Raw genomic sequence first — 20,896 nt, 5'->3', positions numbered from 1 at the left:
GCCAGCTGTTCAATACCCGGGGTAAGATTTTTTTTTTTTTTAATTTTTAAGGGAGTTTTATGAAGTTGGAAAATATTACATACATGATTTTGTAAATTTAATAAAGAAATTTCTGTTCTAAACGCATTTTTTTCCATCTGAAAAATTTGATTTTAGACTACTCACTATTTTTTTACAAAAATCTCCTAAACTATTAAACGTAAACAATCGCAATGTGTACCAGTAGAATTGATGCAAAATTCCACATGAGTGGAATGGAGTTAATGAGAGCTAGGTAATTAACAACGGTATTCAGAAAAGGTTGAATACAGAGTCCATCAACTTTTCTTAATTTTTCCGCTTAAACTACTAATTTTTATTTTTATGAAACGAAAATGAAGCCGCAAAGAGTGGGGGTGGGGGGTCAACTCCAACTCGTAAAAAACTAAATTCATCGAACTGATACGGGAACAATAGTGTCGATAAATAATCAAAGACAATAATTTTGATGTTGACAGGAATGAATCGTATATTGCTTACCATAATGTTTAAGTAATTAATAAAGCAAGACGCTGAAGGGGATTACCAAATTCTATAAAAATAAATTTCAGCAGTTTGACCCAAGTTAACAGTTTGCATAGGAATCAGGATTAAGGTCCTCGAATCTAAAGAATCCGCCGCAAACTCCGTCCTGGACACTGGGTAGAAGAGCTGGATTGTCTCGGATCAACCAGGCCAAACCGCAACCGCAATCAAAAGGATCTGTAGAAAAATGCGAGTCAGTATATCATGTCAGCAACATACGGCCATGTCTCAATCAATTTTGAATTACTTCCAGTGACGAAAACTTGACCTCCAGAACCGACAGGCTGAGCGGCCATCTGCTGCAGCATCGATTTGAAGACGTCCTCCCTAAACTCGGTCAGTTTATTGTTCTCCAAGTAGACAAATGCCTTTGAGTAGTCACCTGCCCAAAAAGATGTAAAAAAAGATAAACAGAGAAAGACATTTTATTTGCGTTACTTAAACACAGGCTTACCCAAGAAAGCCCCTCCTTCGATCCCTGGCGGGCAATCCGATATTTTTGAGGCCGACCAAGTTAACAGGTGCGTTGAAAATCAAATTTGATTGGCTCATGAAAGGGATGGCGTTGAAACTGACGTCATACAAAGCCAATTTAGAGAAAGAGGCGATCCTTGGGACTTTGGTCATCGTGTACTCATTCGACAAAACCAATTTCTGCAATGAACTGGACGACGAGGAACTGGCAACGGAAACTAAAATGCTGTTGACGGCCGCATCGGTCAACCCGTTGCCTTCCAATTGCAACAGCTCCAATCTGGCCGGAGTCAAATCGGGAAAGGTGACATTTTCCAGTCCTGTGCAGTTGACGACAATCATTTCCTTGAGGGCGGGTAAGGTAGAAGTGGGTAGGCTTTCGATGGCTTCCATTTTATCGCAATCGTCAATTCTCAAAGTGTTGAGAATTAAAAAATCGTTCAGGTATTGCATGTCCGTCTGTCCGGCCAGATCGCAGTTCAAGATGCCGAAGACGGTCGTGTTGTACCGCGTGAATTCAAAAGTCGAAGGCGCAATAGTGAGGCCGAGTTTGGGGGAAGCATTGACCTGGCAGCCCAGGTAAATGCGTTCAACGCGTTTGTCTTTCAAGAGGTCGGTGGGCAAATCGACAGATCCCGAACCAGAGGCCGTCATAAGACGACCTGGTATATAGGTCGATGTTTCGGGTGCGGTAAAAGACGTTGGCAATATCGGCGACGGGAATATCGACGCAAGTGACTTCGATCCCGTTGGCAGTCAATTCGCACAGGCAAGGCGAATAATCTTCCGGGCAGGCAGCCCGTTGTTGGCGCAATGCGCCCTTACTGTTATGTACTGTTGGCCTTACGTCATTGGCATCATATTGTCTGCGGGGATCGGCTACAACAGCCGTCAACAGAAACCCGAGTACTAAAACCTAATAGCAACAATAAATTAAAAAATACTGCCATTTTTATGTAAAAGAAAATCTAACCTGCAAAAGAGAGTGATGAAATGCTGGCATCTTTATATTAAAATTATATTCAAAAACTAAGCTCATGAAAAAAATTCCGTGTTGCAATTTGTTCCCGGTAACCCCCCTTTTTTTCATATCTTGACTCCACTAAGACTCCTACCACTGTTCCTCTTAGTTAATCGAATTTTTGGTCATTATACATTCGTATTTTATCAGTTTATAGTCCATAATCTACAATATATTGTTATTCTCACTATAGGCACTCTTCTCTCTTCTTCCTTGCCCAGGTAATCTCCAGGAAAGGTAAATCAACATGGACTTTACCTTTCTTAATTTATTGTATGTTCGAAATTTAGCTAGTAATCCCCTACGTAATGAGGGAAAAGCGATAGTTAAATTGATATGTTAAACCTTGCACAGAAAAAAATTGCGTTTAGACTCGAACTGTCGTCTGTTCTATATTTTTCTCTCTGTTAATAATTTCTCGAATATTTCTCAACTCTATAATTTCATTAAAAAATAAAAAAATTAAATTCCTCCTTGGATTAAACAGCCTGCGTATAGCGTACGCTCCCACCTCTCGGCCAACTGTTTTTGTTTTTTTCCTACGAATTTTTGGTAATATTCGTATTTCAACAGCGACGTCCATTTTGCTCTTAATATGGTTATACTGATAAGATCATGGATAAAAGACATTGAACATTTCCACTTTTTAACATAACAGATCCGGATTCATTTGAGATTTCAGAAATTTCTCGATTTTCTCCTCCTAGACAGCAATTATCCTTTATGATCCATCAGTGCAAGGCAACCTCTATAGTGACTTCTAGTCAATTTTCATATTTTTCAGGTTTACACACAGAGAAACCAGCAGAGTGGAAGCCGATCATGTCATTCTTATCAAAAATCTTATTTGTTGTGAGATGAAGAAGACGAGATCCAGACTTTTTGTCTCTTCGGAAAATTTTGGTAAAATAAAATATTATTGGTGCATTTCTATTAAATTAAAGATTAAATACAAAGATTAAATTAAATTAAAGAGGCCTCTACTAGTCTACTTTGATACGACAAATGAATTTAATGGAGATTGTTTTGATTCACTTATCAAACATTTGATTAAACTCCGTCGAGCTAAAATGGCAACGCTGTTAAAACGGAAGTTCGTCTGCATTCAGCACCCTGCCAGTCTGCCACTCTGATGCTGTTTTGAAGAGAGCGTGATTGAAACAGATTGTGGCTGAGTGACCGGCCTTTACAATATACATTAACCAGTCGTGGGGAGAGGAGTAGTTTTACAAAGTAGAGTGAAATTGAATTAATTGCTTAAAAAGTTCATTGACGTAAGTATTCTTTTGTTTGTTCATTGCCTGATCTAAAATTCATGTGTTGTTATCACAAGTATCGCGTCCCCTTACGCGTGGTTGAAAATGTGTAGGTATAGTAACCGATAAAATGTGAGAAAACAGTTAAGCATTCTACATCTCTTAGAATAAGATCTCATCGGTACGAGAGGTGAGGCGTCGATGGTTTCTCTTGCATATGACTTATAATATCTCCATACTGAAAATGGTGGAACTATTGGGAAATTTTTCGTGTGATTCTTAGCCAATGTTACAGCATCATTTAGCTGATGCACGACAAGTCTATACTTTCCAATTAATGTTTGACTTTTAGAATTGTCTGTGCCTTTGGAAGAATCCGTTTAAGAAGAATATCTCGTAACAAGGTTGAACTAGCTGTAGCCACTGTAGCCTACTCCTAAAACTATAGACACAATGCATGGTTAATATAACAATTTCTCCAATTTACATGTGGATAGTCATGGATCATAGCTTCACAATGTATAACAAAATATCCCAGCTGAAGTAAAGTGAGTAGCCAATGAGAAAAATGTAAAAGTTAATGGAAGCCTGAATTTTGCCTACACGTTCCAGATTCAAAGAAGAGGGTTGAAATTGATGACCTGATCATTCTCACCCAGCTGATCACTGACTTTCTATGAAATACTTTTTAAAAATCAATCTTTTATTATTATCCAGTAAGATTTGTGTATTTTTAGAATGCAAGCGTAAAGAACAAATTCAAATTGAGACTAATTTACTGTTTTATTTCCGAAGTTGTTATCCTAACTGCTGTGCAATCTTTTTGTGTTCCAGGTTTGAAGGTGTGCCAACATTGGGGTTCACCACCGCATCCCGCGTGAATTTGTCTACCCTTTTCAACAAGCAGTTGGTGACCAAACAGCAGTAAAGTTAGACGGTTGGCTGACTGCAATTTCATGATGGAGAATGCCACTATGTCTTCAACAGTATATCTAACAGGTATGTATCTGACAATTTCCCTTGTATTCGTTTGGAAGTGCCAAGTGTGTGTTGTTTGGCTCTTTGTTATACCAGCCTCAGTTGAGAAACAAATTTGTTCAGTGAGGATTGATAGAATTTCTGACATATGTGGTATTTGACCGGCTTTATTGTCAGATCATTTTACCGCTTCGTATTTTTGCTTCTCATGAGTCATGAGTTATCCATTTAATTATTCATAACTAATTGCAACTGAATGAAAGACGAGACTAGATAGAAAATTTTCAAATCGACAACTTTTGTATTCAGAATTACGGTCAACGTATCAGCGACTTAGCAGCAACAATCAAGAGAATTTAGAGAATCGAAATTCGGTTAATGAAGAATCTTGTGAACCTTGTTCTTGAGTCGGAATCTAAAGGCGTCCCCGATCGTTTGGGACGGACACATTCCTTTCAACCATCGACTATTAGGCCTCGGCCACTTTCCTGGCTTACCTTTGAGTTGGGGCGATTTTTTGGCTTGCAGGAAGCTGCGATGGACGGTAGTGACGCGGCGAGCTGTTAATGCAGAAAATTGTTTTTTGGCCTGGTCTCTGGATGCAGTGAGGCGATCAAGGCGTTTCTGGACGCGTGCGGCTGCGTCTGGACAGTGAATCGCTGTCAGTATATAAACACAATCCTTTAAGTATGGTTCCCAATTATAGAAGACGTTCTCTTGCTTATCGTGACTTACCGCATGCCGCCCCTCCATCGCTCCTTCCAGTCTTGTTATCAATTCATCTTCATCTTGCGTCCCGGGCGGAACGAAAAAGCAGTCGGCGCTGCATTTGTCCAAAATGAGCTTACTCAGCTCATATGCGTCCAACACGGAAGTCCAATTCGGTCTGATGTTATTTGAATCGATGAATGTGCGAAGGTTCGGTGCCACATTTTGAAGAAAAGTGTCGAAAACTATGTGCCCAATCGCGATGGCGGCCGATCGTTTGGAGGATGTCCATTTAGTCGTCTCTTCCGAAGCCATACTCATGAAAATAGTGTTTTTCGACACGGTGTAGGGTCGTCGTCCGTGCGAGGAAAGTAGACGCGTCATCATTTTTCGTAACTTTTGGGCTAGCGACTTGGCCCCAATCATGTTCGCCACTGTAATCCAAGCTCGGAGAAACTTTTTCCATTCCCTCCAGACAACGGGTAAAACACCGTGGAAGACGGCGTTTCTGCCATAAGTGGCCTTAAGTAGCGTTGCGGTAACGACTTCCACTCGACGTTTGGTGGTTCCAAAGAAATTCGGTATCTGTTGATTATAGTCAATCATTTTCTTGAGAAGGGTGGGCGTGTCTTGATATTTGCGAGGGGCCAATCCCCATGACTTGAGAAACTGTGTCAATTCTCGTTTGAAAAGGAAGAGAGCTCTTGCCAAGATTTTTGTGATAAGGATAGCCTTTTTTTCCTGACCGTGGGTAAGCCTTTTCGATGCAAGCGCCAGCTTCTGCTTTTTCGTCAATTTTCTCGTGTGGGTTCCATTTCGGTTTTGCTGTCCTCGTGCCATTTTTGTATTTCAAAGATGATGAAAATCAATCGTATAACTGAACTTTCCATTAACTGCCGGTCTTTATCAAGGTTTGGGTGTGTCGTAGGTTGTTAGCAACCGCCAATTGGGCTTGTTTTTGCATAATTTGATTTGATTTAAATTCTATTGACTTTAAATGATTACTGCTAATGAAATAACCACATAATTACAAACAATGATCAATTATTATGATACTGATATTGTTTCTCCTTAATTAAGAATTTCTACTCTTACGTTGAGCAGTCCTGAATTCAACCCCTCTCTATTCGAGTTCTATTCTAAACGAATTTTCATGTCATCCCCGATGGTTGATTGATCAACATAAAAGTAGAAATTTATTAAGATAGGAGAAAAAAACACCAGTTACATATTATTAATTTCGTAATATTATAGATTTGAAGCTTAAAGAAAAAAATATTTAGTCACAAATCATAGTGTAAGCTGTGATTAATGTTCATGTTGTGTATTAAAGTGAAGTCGAGGTTGAGTAAATAATTATTTTTATTTCACTGACAATTTAGCCGTTTAAATTTTTCAAATACTGATCTAGGCGGAGTAATTGTCATAGAGGGAGGACGTCGTAAGAAGGCAGTATGGGGTCCCATTGATTTTTAAGATTCGTAACTTGGTATCTTCAACAAGGAAGGCAAAGAAAACAGAGGCTGGCACAATTTGATAGTGGAGCGAAACATTTATGATGATATCAACACGACGAATTTTGCTGCAGTTTCTAGATCGATTGCCTTGTTACAAGATAAACTTTAATGAGTGGACCTCATGCCGCAGGACAGCGCCTTTGTCCAGTCTTTTTTTTGTTTGTTTTTCGAACGGTCTCAACAGCGTTGGAATCGGCGGGAGGTTTTTTCCGCCAGGGTAAATGCCTAAATGTCAAACCGTCTCTGTTATGTTCACTCTCAGTGGACCCCAAACGCTACCTCACGGACGTATATGTTCTTGCTTCCCTGACACCTTTCCGCCTTTTGAATTCCGCTCCTTTTACCCGAATGTGATGTCGGTGAGGATTTTATTTTATTTTTTTAATGGGAGCAACAACAGGGACTACAAAGTCAGATCGGTGTGAATGCCTAGTCGCCCCTATGGCTGTCGATGTGGATCAATTATTAGAAATAAACACTGTTGATCAATTACAGTGAAGAAGCGAAACAATGAGACCTTTCATCTCCATGGGAATTGAACTAACCACCGACCTTGTAAGTCTGTTCTATGGAACACGAGCTGCGGACATCGAGAAACTAAGGTTTGGTTTGATTTGTTATGTAGGTAGTATGTATGTTATGTTGTAGGTACTGATAATATTGGTGATACACATTTGTTATATTTGATAGTATGTAGGTAGAGAACCCGTTGGCTTTTGTCAAACTTGCTGGTCTAGAAGGAAACGTACCTCACTTGGAACACATCTTTGTCTACAACCTCCAGCAATAACATTTCAACTTGGAAAGACTCGACGGCATGAGCGAACTGAGCGTTTGTCATCTAATCACGGATAGCTGTGATGTTGATTTTTTAAAACCAAAACTTTGTCGTTGGTTGATCCCTTATTTACGTCGACTGGATACCCTTACAGCCTGATAGTATCAAGGAGTTATTACGAGGCTTACTTACGTATCAGGCTAGCCCGATTGTCGTCGACGCAAACTTTCCAAGCCCTGGAATGCATATGCCTGCCAGAAGAACGACCAACTTGTAGTGGACATGACATTTTTCGATTGCTAGCCTGAGCGACCACCTGGCTCCAAAGCAGATTCCCTACTTACCCATTTACACCATCAGTTGGATTATCTCCAATCTCATTTAGAGGCAGCTAATGTTTTATTGTTGTCTGTAAGTGGAGTGTCTTTTTCAGTCCTTTTCACTCCTCAACAAAAGAGCTATAGATTAACATCCTATTCTATAATGTCTGTAATGCTTTCGAAAAATGATCCTATGCAACTAACATACCCAAGTAACTAATTCCTAAGAAACATTTCTACTCTTATAGAGAGAAAAAAACAAGTGATCTTAATCTGTAATTAATCTTGGAATTCATATTTTGAAAAACAAAAATTCTATATTGGAAGAGTTGCAAAATATATTTTATTAGACGGCCGAGTTGCACCAAATTGGCAACGCCAACGCCACTCATCTTCCACCAAAGAACGTTTGGCGTTTTCTGCTGTCTGCACTCTGCTGTTCATTTGCAAATTTTCTCACAGGACTTCGAAAGGTGTAATGAGAATTTGCAGTTCGTCGCGTCAAACTTTGAAGAAAATTTATTGAAATTGTAGATTTAATTTATAGATCTAGAAAAGGTAACAAGGATTAATTAAAACATTTCTGACTGCATTACAGTGGGAAGGACATTCCATTACCAGCACGTGATCGATTCTGGTCGACGGTTCGCCAGATCTCCGTGGATTACAACAAGGTAACTGGAATTTTAGCTGTCAATTATTGTCCTTTGGAAAATGTGTATTTAAATGTTGTGACTTAATTACAGTGGTTCCTATTAATGTCTTACCTCGGTATTGTGATGAAGTGAGAATTGATGGCAATTGAAGTAAACCTTATCTACTTACCTGTGTGGGAAGACTATCAAACAGGTAAATTGAGTTGAAATTGTAGTTTTATTCAATATTTATCGAGTGAATTGTTTTCTAATGGATCTTCCTAGTTACAAATTTTCTCTAGTCCATTACCTGGGTGATTTTGTTTTGATATTTATTTAAGTAGAACAATATCTTCTTCAATTTAAGCTTGAACTCTTTAATTTATTCTGTTGGGTTGTGCCAATTGATGCTCCCTTTAGTGTAGCGTTTCACTTTAAACTAATAACATTTTAAAAATTGTATTATTTCACTTTGCTTTGAAGCAGGTGGTTGGTGTTTGTTGGAGCAGTCTCTGGTAAAGCAATCTAATGTGCTTGCTGTTCTCAGCTTTTCATGGTGCTGACATTTTGGCATGGTTTCACTTGATTTGTGTCTGCTCAGTGTTTGCGTGTATTTTATTGATAAGTATTTTTGGGTTGATATTCAGAGATAACCAAAAATGTTGAGAACATAGAAGACCATGTCCTTCCAAAGAAATCTGTCATTCTGTCCTCCAACCCACTAAATGTGGTATGGTATCATTTCAGATTTGTTAAGTTAGCATTCCCTTCTTGCATCCTAAGAAAGGTTACCATTTTATTGTAACATAGGCATGTTTTATTTTACCTAACTTCCGTTCTTGCCTCTTGGAATGTGTTCAGGCATGTTTATTGTTCATATTGTTAGTGATTTATTTCTTACATTCATAGCATTTTCCACTTCGGAATGAAAGCATGCAACCAATTTTCAGCTCCAGACAGGTATGCCCTCTGGGTATGCCTTGCATAATGTAGCGCTTATGTCCTCCGGCCGCCAGGTGGCGCGAGCGTCGCGTCAAAACTCAGACATTTTCACATTTTCCAGCCACCGACTGAAAATGTCTTCCAAATTCATCATGGTCATAAAAACTAATTGGTAATTCTAGTTTGAAACTTTTTCTTCAATTTACTAAATGTTACATATTAATGTGTGATTCTATAGGCAATGCGTAATCCATCCTCCTGTAATTTCCTTTTGGCGAAATAATCTGATCACGTGGGCCAAAACTGCTGTCCATTTTGCCGAATGTCGTCTAGGCGTCTATTATTACCTGTACCTGCTGTACGAGTTTGCTGTACGTCTCGTCCCGTGAAGAAGCACTTCAGACCAATTTAAGTAAATATATTGATCAATATCCCTGCAATAATGCAATAGATTTTAAAGATTTTATTAGCTTATGTTCAGGGATCAGACTGCTTTGCTGATATATTGCAGAAATTGAGAACTCAGCCAAGTCGGAGCTACATTGCTGTCGTGGGACCACATTCTACTAAATTAGTTAAAGATGTAATAAAAAAAAAGTACTTGACTTGAAATTGTGTCTCATGTTGCCGAAAATATGTCTTCTCCTGCTTGCTCTACATAGCATCCTATGAACAGATAACAGCATAGTGGACAAGGTAATAATGTTTGTGTATTCATTGAACTTGCAGTAAGATGTGGCTAACTTTCTTCATTAACTTTAATTCCTTTGATGTCATTAACCAATTTCTGTCTGAAACTAAATCTGTCTTTTTCCCTGTAGGTTTCGATAGCCATTTGACGTTGACGGTGTCAATGGAGATGCTGAATTTCATAATTCAACTCTGCCAAACAATTTTTCACATGGCCTGAATCTGAAGATTAATTTAATTTGATTTTGTTTCTAGATTATGCTCCCATAGCTGCTGTCTAATTTGATATGTTGTTGCAGCCTGCTGGTAAAAGACTTTTTGCATAAATTGAACTGTGACTGTACCTTGATGATGGTTTCATGTTGCGGAAGTTTCAAACAGTATGTTAAATTGTCATTTTGCCAAATAGTAAACAAATCAAAGATTGGGAAAGCAACGAGGAGGTGGGAGGGAGACTTAAATATTTAAAAGAAATGTTGAAGTGTTTTGTCGAAGAAATTGATTCGGTAATTATAAATATCTTCAACTTTATTAATCTTATAAACATACACCTATACATTTATTGCTTACACCATTTAACCACATTTCTATGAAATATATTTATAAATAATCCTGTTACAACTTAATATACTTATTCTCATAACTACTTATTCATGAATAATAACATAATAAACAATATACTTCAAAGCGAAATTTTCCTTTTTTCATTCTAGCTAAATAAATAGTCTAACATAAAATGAAATAAACGATATACTGCTGAAGTTTAAATAACCAAACGCAAATTTCCATTAGTTGCTAGGCCTCGCACATCCAATCTAGATAGGGGGAGACTACCTTGATTGACTCTGCCCAGAGAGATTACCCGGACAGGGAAGAAGATAGAAGCTTAGAGTGCGAGGCAATTTTTGCTTGGGATCATAGTAGACTGCCTGATTAGACTCTTGTCCCTCCAAAAATTTTCTTCAGAACATGAACCGTTCAAGTCCCCGTTCGACCAGAGCCCTCCGTAGGTGGTTAGTTAGGGAAACGGGGCCACAGAATAGAAGGGAGCCCATGCACTTGTAATTTATCTACATTTACCTAATTTATTGTTATTGATCGAAAGCAAGCTCTTCTTTAACCGTCAACTTCTATAGCACGATGGCGAAGGGTTAACCTGAAATGAAAGAAAATGACTAACTAAGAATGCAGTAAAAAAAAAAGATAATGAGAAGATACCTGGAATAAGTTCAACATCTTTCGGCATATTCCACTAGTGGATAAGGTTTGGAACAGCGACGAGGGCGGACGAGGGATTAAACTAACAAGTTTATTACACACAGTCAATCAAGACAGGGCAAGTCCATCTTGATTAGCTTCGCATAGAGAGATTTCCTGGGCAATGAAGAAGAGTGCGTAGTGAGAATAACCACATATGGTACATTATGGACTAAACTGATAAAATACGCATACACAATGACAAAAAAAAAACATCTATTTAAGAGGAACAGTTGGCCGAGTGGCTGGAGCCTTGTGCCTTGTGCCTTGTGCTACGGTGCCGCACGCCATCTGTTCAATACCCGGGTAAGACTTTTTTTATTTTTTATTTTAAAGTAAGTTTTATGAAGTAGGAAAATATTATATACAAGATTTAGTAAGTTTAATTAAAAAAATTTCTGTTCTAAACGCAATTTCGTTTCTGTGAGAGTTTTAACAGATCCATTTAAGTGATTTAACTATTGTTTGTTTTCCTCATTATTTAGCGGATTACTTCCTGTAATTCGCATACACAGTCAATCAAGACAGGGCAAGTCAATCTTGATTGACTATACGCATAGTGATTACCTTGGCAAGGAAGAAGAGTGCGTTGTGAGAATAACCATATTTTGTACATTATAGACTAAACTGATAAAATACGCATATATAATGCCTAACGCACTCTTCTTCCTCGGCAAGGCAACGCGTGCTCCTGCGTGCTCTGGCGTCCTCTGGTGTGAATTGGCGTGCTCTGGCGTGCACTGGCGTGCTCTTGCGTGCAATGGCGTGCTCTGGCTTGCTCTGGCGTGCTCTGGCTTGCACTGGCGTGCTCTGGCGTGCTCTGGGGTGCTCTGGCGTGCTCTGGCGTGCTCTGGCGTGCTCTGCTATGCAGAACTCAAGTGCTTGACAATAGAAATCCACTACCCGACAATAGAACTAAAAAAACTTGAATAATTTTTAAAAATTCAAGTGCTGTGATGTGCGTTTTTCTAAAACTTTTTGTTCATGATTTGCTCTATAAATTTATTGATTCAATAGACTTGAAATGGTGTATTGGACATTGATTTACACATGCTGTAATTAAAAAATGGTTTTAACAATAGAAATAAATATTATAGCAACTTCAAGTGCTGAGCTGTTCTCTGGCGTGCACTGGCGTGCTCTGGCGTGCACTGGCGTGCACTGGCGTGCTCTGGCGTGCTTTGGCGTGCACTGGCATGCTCTGGAGTGCACTGGCGTGCATTGGCGTGCTCTGGCGTGCACTGGCGTGTTCTGGTGTGAATTGGCGTGCAATGGCGTGCTCTGGCGTGCTCTGGTGTGAATTGGCGTGCACTGGCGTGCTCTGGCGTGCTCTGGCGTGCACTGAAAGCGTGCACTGGCGTGCACTGGCGTGCTCAGGCGTGCACTGGCGTGTTCAGGTGTGCACTGGCGTGCTCTGGCGTGCTATAGCAACTTCAAGTGCTGAGCTGTTCTCTGGCGTGCACTGGCGTGCTCTGGTGTGCACTGGCGTGCACTGTCGTGCTCTGGCGTGCATTGGCGTGCATTGGCGTTCTCTGGCGTGCACTGGCGTGCTCTAGCGTGCACTGGGGTGCTCTGGTGTGAATTGGAGTGCACTGGCTTGCTTTTGCGTGCTCTGGCGTGCTGTGGCGGGCAGTGGCGTGGACTGGCGTGCTCTGGTGTGCACTGGCGTGCTCTGGCGTGCTCTTGCGTGCTCTTGCGTGCTCTGGTGTGAATTGGCGTGCTCTGGCGTACTCTGGTGTGCACTGGCGTGCTCTGGCGTGCTCTTGCCTGCAATGGCGTGCTCTGGCGTGCTCTGGTGTGTACTGGCGTGCTCTGGTGTGAATTGGCGTGCACTGGCGTGCTCTGGCTTGCTCTGGCGTGCACTGGCGTGCTCTGGCGTGCTCTGGCGTGCTCTGGCGTGCACTGGCGTGCATTGGCGTACTCTGGCATGCTCTGGCGTGCTCTGGTGTGAATTGGCGTGCTCTGGCGTGCACTGGCGTGCTCTGGCGTGCACTGGCGTGCTCTGGCGTGCTCTGGCGTGCTCTGGTGTGAATTGGCGTGTTCTGGCGTGCACTTGCGTGCTCTGGCGTGCTCTGGCGTGCTCTGGCGTGCTCTGGCGTGCACTGGCGTGCTGTGGCGTGCACTGGCGTACTCTGGCATGCTCTGGCATGCTCTGGCATGCACTGGCGTGCATTGGCGTGCTCTGGTGTGAATTGGCTTCCTCTGGCGTGCTCTGGCGTGCACTGGCGTGCTCTGGCGTGCTCTGGCGTACTCTGCTATGCAGAAATCAAGTGTTTGACAATAGAAATCCACTACCCGACAATAGAACTCAAATAACTGAGATAACTGGCGTGCACTGGCGTGCATTGGCGTGTTAAAGCGTACACTGGCGTGCTCTGGTGTGAATTTGCGTGCACTGGCGTGTTCTAGCTTGCTCTGGCGTGCTCTACCGTGCTCTGGCGTGCACTGGCGTGCTCTGGTGTGAATTGGCGTGCTCTGGCGTGTATTGGAGTGCTCTGGCAAGCTCTGGCGTGCACTGGCATTCTCTGGCGTGCACTGGCGTGCTCTGGTGTGAATTGGCGTGCTCTGTTGTGCACTGGCGTGCACTGGCGTGCTCTGGCGTGCACTGGCGTGCTCTGGCGTGCACTGGCGTGCTCTGGCGTGCACTGGCGTGCACTGGCGTGCACTGGCGTGCTCTGGCGTGCACTGGCGTGCTCTGGCGTGCACTGGCGTGCTCTGGCGTGCACTGGCGTGCTCTGGCGTGCACTGGCGTGCTCTGGCGTGCACTGGCGTGCACGGGCGTGCTCTGGTGTGAATTGGCGTACACTGGCGTGCTCTGGCGTGCTCTGGCGTGCTCTGGCGTGCTCTGGCGTGCTCTGGCGTGCTCTGGCGTGCTGTGGCGTGCTCTGGCGTGCTCTGGTGTGCTCTACCGTGCTCTGGCGTGCTCTGGCGTGCTCTGCTATGCAGAACTGGTAAGATGTTTGGGACGTTTTTTGGCATTTCTTCAACAGCAATGCAACCTGTCACATGTTCTGAGTTTTTTCTTATAATTATTTTAAATAGAGTATTCTATACTGATTCAACACGAAAAATACTAAAACATGTGATACAAAAGGTCTCCACCACGATTTGGAAATATTTCAGGCTAGATGTTTGGGACGTTTTTTTGGTATTTCTTCAACACCAATGCCACCTGTCACATGTTCTGAGTTTCTTCTAATAATTATTTTAAAATAGAGTATTCTATACTGATTCAACACGAAAAATACTAAAACATGTGATAGGAAAGGTCTCCACCACGATTTGGAAATATTTCAGGCTAGACGTTTGGGACGTTTTTTTGGTATTTCTTCAACAGCAATGCAAGCTGTCACATGTTCTGAGTTTCTTCTTATAATTATTGTAAAAACAAGTATTCTATAGTGATTCAACACGAAAAATACTAAAACATGTGATAGGAAAGGTTTCAACCACGTTTTGGAAATATTTCAGGCTAGATGTTTGGGACGTTTTTTATGGTATTTCTTCAACAGCAATTCAACCTGTCACATGTTCTGAGTTTCTTCTTATAATTATTGTAAAATAGAATATTCTATACTGATTCAATACGAAAAATACTAAACCATGTGATAGGAAAGATCTCCACCACGATTTGGAAATATTTCAGGCTAGATGTTTGGGAAGTATTTTTGGGTATTTCTTCAACACCAATGCAAAGTGTCACATGTTCTGAGTTTCTTCTTATAATTTTTCTAAAATAGAGTATTCTATATTGATTCAACACGAAAAATACTAAAACATGTGATAGGAAAGGTCTCCACCACGTTTTGGAAATATTTCAGGCTAGATGTTTGGGACGTTTTTTATGGTATTTCTTCAACAGCAATGCAACCTGTCACATGTTCTGAGTTTCTTCTTATAATTATTGTAAAATAGAGTATTCTATAGTGATTCAACACGAAAAATACTAAAACATGTGATAGGAAAGGTCTCCACCACGTTTTGGAAATATTTCAGGCTAGATGGTTGGGACGTTTTTTATGGTATTTCTTCAACAGCAATGCAAATTGTCACATGTTCTGAGTTTCTTCTTATAATTATTGTAAAATAGAGTATTCTATAGTGATTCAACACGAAAAATACTAAAACATGTGATAGGAAAGGTCTCCACCACGTTTTGGAAATATTTCAGGCTAGATGTTTGGGACGTTTTTTATGGTATTTCTTCAACAGCAATGCAACTTGTCACATGTTCTGAGTTTCTTCTTATAATTATTGTAAAATAGAGTATTCTATACTGATTCAACACGAAAAATACTAAAACATGTTATAGGAAAGGTCTCCACCACGTTTTGGAAATATTTCAGGCTAGATGTTTGGGACGTTTTTTATGGTATTTCTTCAACACCAATGCAACCTGTCACATGTTCTGAGTTTCTTCTTGTAATTATTGTAAAATAGAGTATTCTATACTGATTCAACACAAAAAATACTAAAACATGTGATAGGAAAGGTCTCCACCATAATTTGGAAATATTTCAGGCTAGATGTTTGGGACGTTTTTTTGGTATTTCTTCAACAGCAATGCAAGCTGTCACATGTTCTGAGTTTCTCCTTATAATTATTTTAAAATAGAGTATTCTATACTGATTCAACACGAAAAATACTAAAACATGTGATAGGAAAGGTCTCCACCACGTTTTGGAAATATTTCAGGCTAGATGTTTGGGACGTTTTTTATGGTATTTCTTCAACACCAATACAACCTGTCACATGTTCTGAGTTTCTTCTTGCAATAATTGTAAAATAGAGTATTCTATACTGATTCAACACAAAAAATACTAAAACATGTGATAGGAAAGGTCTCCACCATAATTTGGAAATATTTCAGGCTAGATGTTTGGGACGTTTTTTTGGTATTTCTTCAACAGCAATGCAACCTGTCACATGTTCTGAGTTTCTTCTTATAATTATTGTAAAATAGAGTATTCTATAGTGATTCAACACGAAAAATACTAAAACATGTGATAGGAAAGGTCTCCACCACGTTTTGGAAATATTTCAGGCTAGATGTTTGGGACGTTTTTTATGGTATTTCTTCAACAGCAATGCAATCTGTCACATGTTCTGAGTTTCTTATTATAATTATTTTAAAATAGAGTATTCTATACTGATTCAATACGAAAAATACTAAAACATGTGATAGGAAAGATCTCCACTACGATTTGGAAATATTTCAGGCTAGATGTTTGGGACGTTTTTTTGGGTATTTCTTCAACAACAATGCAAAGTGTCACATGTTCTGAGTTTCTTCTTATAATTTTTCTAAAATAGAGTATTCTATATTGATTCAACACGAATAATACTAAAACATGAGATAGGAAAGGTCACCACCACGTTTTGGAAATATTTCAGGCTAGATGTTTGGGTCGTTTTTTTTGGTATTTCTTCAACAGCAATGCAACCTGTCACATGTTCTGAGTTTCTTCTTGTAATTATTGTAAAATAGAGTATTCTATAGTGATTCAACACGAAAAATACTAAAACATGTGATAGGAAAGGTATCCACCACGATTTGGAAATATTTCAGGCTAGATGTTTTGGACGTTTTTTTGGTATTTCTTCAACAGCAATGCAACCTGTCACATGTTCTGAGTTTCTTCTTATAATTATTGTAAATTAGAGTATTCTATACTGATTCAACACGAAAAATACTAAAACATGTGATAGAAAAGGTCTCCACCACGATTTGGAAATATTTCAGGCTAGATGTTTTGGACGTTTTTTTTTGGTATTTCTTCAACACCAATGCAACCTGTCACATGTTCTGAGTTTCTTCTTATAATTATTGTAAAATAGAGTATTCTATACTGATTCAACACGAAAAATACTAAAACATGTGATAGGAAAGGTCTCCACCACGATTTGGAAATATTTCAGGCTAGACGTTTGGGACGTTTTTTTGGTATTTCTTCAACAGCAATGCAAGCTGTCACATGTTCTGAGTTTCTTCTTATAATTATTGTAAAAACAAGTATTCTATAGTGATTCAACACAAAAAATACTAAAACATGTGATAGGAAAGGTTTCAACCACGTTTTGGAAATATTTCAGGCTAGATGTTTGGGACGTTTTTTATGGTATTTCTTCAACAGCAATTCAACCTGTCACATGTTCTGAGTTTCTTCTTATAATTATTGTAAAATAGAATATTCTATACTGATTCAATACGAAAAATACTAAACCATGTGATAGGAAAGATCTCCACCACGATTTGGAAATATTTCAGGCTAGATGTTTGGGACGTATTTTTGGGTATTTCTTCAACACCAATGCAAAGTGTCACATGTTCTGAGTTTCTTCTTGTAATTATTGTAAAATAGAGTATTCTATACTGATTCAACACAAAAAATACTAAAACATGTGATAGGAAAGGTCTCCACCATAATTTGGAAATATTTCAGGCTAGATGTTTGGGACGTTTTTTTGGTATTTCTTCAACAGCAATGCAAGCTGTCACATGTTCTGAGTTTCTTCTTATAATTATTTTAAAATAGAGTATTCTATACTGATTCAACACGAAAAATACTAAAACATGTGATAGGAAAGGTCTCCACCACGTTTTGGAAATATTTCAGGCTAGATGTTTGGGACGTTTTTTATGGTATTTCTTCAACACCAATGCAACCTGTCACATGTTCTGAGTTTCTTCTTGTAATTATTGTAAAATAGAGTATTCTATACTGATTCAACACAAAAAATACTAAAACATGTGATAGGAAAGGTCTCCACCATAATTTGGAAATATTTCAGGCTAGATGTTTGGGACGTTTTTTTGGTATTTCTTCAACAGCAATGCAAGCTGTCACATGTTCTGAGTTTCTTCTTATAATTATTTTAAAATAGAGTATTCTATACTGATTCAACACGAAAAATACTAAAACATGTGATAGGAAAGGTCTCCACCACGTTTTGGAAATATTTCAGGCTAGATGTTTGGGACGTTTTTTATGGTATTTCTTCAACACCAATACAACCTGTCACATGTTCTGAGTTTCTTCTTGTAATAATTGTAAAATAGAGTATTCTATACTGATTCAACACAAAAAATACTAAAACATGTGATAGGAAAGGTCTCCACCATAATTTGGAAATATTTCAGGCTAGATGTTTGGGACGTTTTTTTGGTATTTCTTCAACAGCAATGCAACCTGTCACATGTTCTGAGTTTCTTCTTATAATTATTGTAAATTAGAGTATTCTATACTGATTCAACACGAAAAATACTAAAACATGTGATAGAAAAGGTCTCCACCACGATTTGGAAATATTTCAGGCTAGATGTTTTGGACGATTTTTTTTGGTATTTCTTCAACACCAATGCAACCTGTCACATGTTCTGAGTTTCTTCTTGTAATTATTGTAAAATAGAGTATTCTATAGTGATTCAATACGAAAGTATCTAGTTTCCCTGTTACAGGATATGTTAATCGATGTCCAATACACTATTTCAAGTCTTTAAAATCAATGAATCTATTAAGACACTCACGAAGGAAAAGAAATAGAAATAAGGGTTGATAGAAAATCTTCCAGGAACTGAAAATCACTACTTCAATGAATTTGAAATGACGATTCTGATTGTTTTACAAATTTCAAGGGTTTCCCTGTTACAGGATATGTTAATCGATGTCCAATACACTATTTCAAGTCTTTAAAATCAATGAATCTATTAAGACACTCATGAAGGAAAAGAAATAGAAATAAGAGTTGATAGAAAATCTTCCAGGAACTGAAAATCACTACTTCAATGAATTTGAAATGACGATTCTGATTGTTTTACAAATTTCAAGGGTTTCCCTGTTACAGGATATGTTAATCGATGTCCAATACACTATTTCAAGTCTTTAAAATCAATGAATCTATTAAGACACTCACGAAGGAAAAGAAATAGAAATAAGAGTTGATAGAAAATCTTCCAGGAAGTGAAAACACAACTTCAATGAATTTGAAATGACGATATAAATTGTTTTACAAGTTTAAACAGATTTCTTGTTACACGATATGTTAATTCGATTTCCATTACACTATTTAAAGTCTTTAAAATCAATGAATCTATTCAGACATGCATGAAGGAAAAGAAATAGAAATAAGGGTTGATAGAAAATCTTCCAGGAACTGAAAATCACTACTTCAATGAATTTGAAATGACGATTCTGATTGTTTTACAAATTTCAAGGGTTTCCCTGTTACAGGATATGTTAATCGATGTCCAATACACTATTTCAAGTCTTTAAAATCAATGAATCTATTAAGACACTCATGAAGGAAAAGAAATAGAAACAAGAGTTGATAAAAAATCTTCCAGGAAGTGAAAACACAACTTCAATGAATTTGAAATGACGAAATAAATTGTTTTACAAGTTTAAACAAATTTCTTGTTACATGATATGTTTATTCGATGTCCAATACACTATTTCAAGTCTTTAAAATCAATGAATCTATTAAGACACTCACGAAGGAAAAGAAATAGAAATAAGAGTTGATAGAAAATCTTCCAGGAAGTGAAAACACAACTTCAATGAATTTGAAATGACGATATAAATTGTTTTACAAGTTTAAACAAATTTCTTGTTACAGGATATGTTAATCGATGTCCAATACACTATTTAAAGTCTTTAAAATCAATGAATCTATTAAGACACTCATGAAGGAAAAGAAATAGAAATAAGAGTTGATAGAAAATCTTCCAGGAACTGAAAATCACTACTTCAATGAATTTGAAATGACGATTCTGATTGTTTTACAAATTTCAAGGGTTTCCCTGTTACAGGATATGTTAATCGATGTCCAATACACTATTTCAAGTCTTTAAAATCAATGAATCTATTAAGACACTCATGAAGGAAAAGAAATAGAAACAAGAGTTGATAAAAAATCTTCCAGGAAGTGAAAACACAACTTCAATGAATTTGAAATGACGAAATAAATTGTTTTACAAGTTTAAACAAATTTCTTGTTACATGATATGTTTATTCGATGTCCAATACACTATTTAAAGTCTTTAAAATCAATGAATCTATTCAGACATGCATGAAGGAAAAGAAATAGAAATAAGGGTTGATAGAAAATCTTCCAGGAAGTGAAAACACAACTTCAATGAATTTGAAATGACGATTCTGATTGTTTTACAAGTTTAAACAAATTTCCTGTTACAGGATATCTTAATTCGATGTCCATTTCACTATTTAAAGTCTTTAAAATCAATGAATCTATTCAGACATGCATGAAGGAAAAGAAATAGAAATAAGGGTTGATAGAAAATCTTCGAGGAAGTGAAAACACAACTTCAATGAATTTGAAATGACGATTCTGATTGTTTTACAAGTTTAAACAAATTTCCTGTTACACGATATGTTAATTCGATGTCCATTACACTATTTAAAGTCTTTAAAATCAATGAATCTATTCAGACATGCATGAAGGAAAAGAAATAGAAATAAGGGTTGATAGAAAATCTTCCAGGAACTGAAAATCACTACTTCAATGAATTTGAAATGACGATTCTGATTGTTTTACAAATTTCAAGGGTTTCCCTGTTACAGGATATGTTAATCGATGTCCAATACACTATTTCAAGTCTTTAAAATCAATGAATCTATTAAGACACTCATGAAGGAAAAGAAATAGAAATAAGAGTTGATAGAAAATCTTCCAGGAACTGAAAATCACTACTTCAATGAATTTGAAATGACAATTCTGATTGTTTTACAAATTTCA

The 20,896-nt window shown here is 38.3% G+C and overlaps 1 protein-coding gene and 2 long non-coding RNA genes across 3 annotated transcripts; 1 reads left to right on the top strand and 2 right to left on the bottom strand.

Moving 5' to 3' along the window:
• Nucleotides 1-604: 604 nt before the first annotated feature.
• On the bottom strand, nucleotides 605-2,076 carry LOC124324758. Its single transcript, XM_046784390.1, has 4 exons — nucleotides 2,012-2,076; nucleotides 1,029-1,954; nucleotides 812-946; nucleotides 605-741 (listed from the first exon to the last, which is right to left on the bottom strand). Exons 2-4 carry the CDS (start codon nucleotides 1,690-1,692, stop codon nucleotides 605-607), a joined length of 936 nt encoding a protein of 311 aa, XP_046640346.1. The 5' UTR covers nucleotides 1,693-1,954; nucleotides 2,012-2,076.
• A 1,130-nt stretch (nucleotides 2,077-3,206) lies between these two features.
• On the top strand, nucleotides 3,207-10,226 carry LOC124326120. The gene is made up of 12 exons (XR_006915511.1): nucleotides 3,207-3,333; nucleotides 4,150-4,314; nucleotides 6,919-7,120; nucleotides 7,209-7,707; nucleotides 7,967-8,174; nucleotides 8,215-8,290; nucleotides 8,363-8,465; nucleotides 8,735-9,132; nucleotides 9,202-9,365; nucleotides 9,432-9,605; nucleotides 9,675-9,889; nucleotides 10,015-10,226. It is a non-coding gene; the product is annotated as an uncharacterized LOC124326120 (long non-coding RNA).
• LOC124326123 lies at nucleotides 10,211-11,659 on the bottom strand. The gene is made up of 2 exons (XR_006915513.1): nucleotides 11,102-11,659; nucleotides 10,211-11,039 (listed from the first exon to the last, which is right to left on the bottom strand). It is a non-coding gene; the product is annotated as an uncharacterized LOC124326123 (long non-coding RNA).
• Between the last annotated feature and the right edge of the window lie 9,237 nt (nucleotides 11,660-20,896).

The sequence above is a fragment of the Daphnia pulicaria genome, chromosome 1, assembly GCF_021234035.1.
Source record: "Daphnia pulicaria isolate SC F1-1A chromosome 1, SC_F0-13Bv2, whole genome shotgun sequence".
In the NCBI taxonomy this organism is placed as follows: Eukaryota; Metazoa; Arthropoda; class Branchiopoda; order Diplostraca; family Daphniidae; genus Daphnia; species Daphnia pulicaria.
The sequence above is the reverse complement of the archived record's forward strand: the minus strand, read 5'-3'. Positions and strand labels throughout refer to the sequence as shown.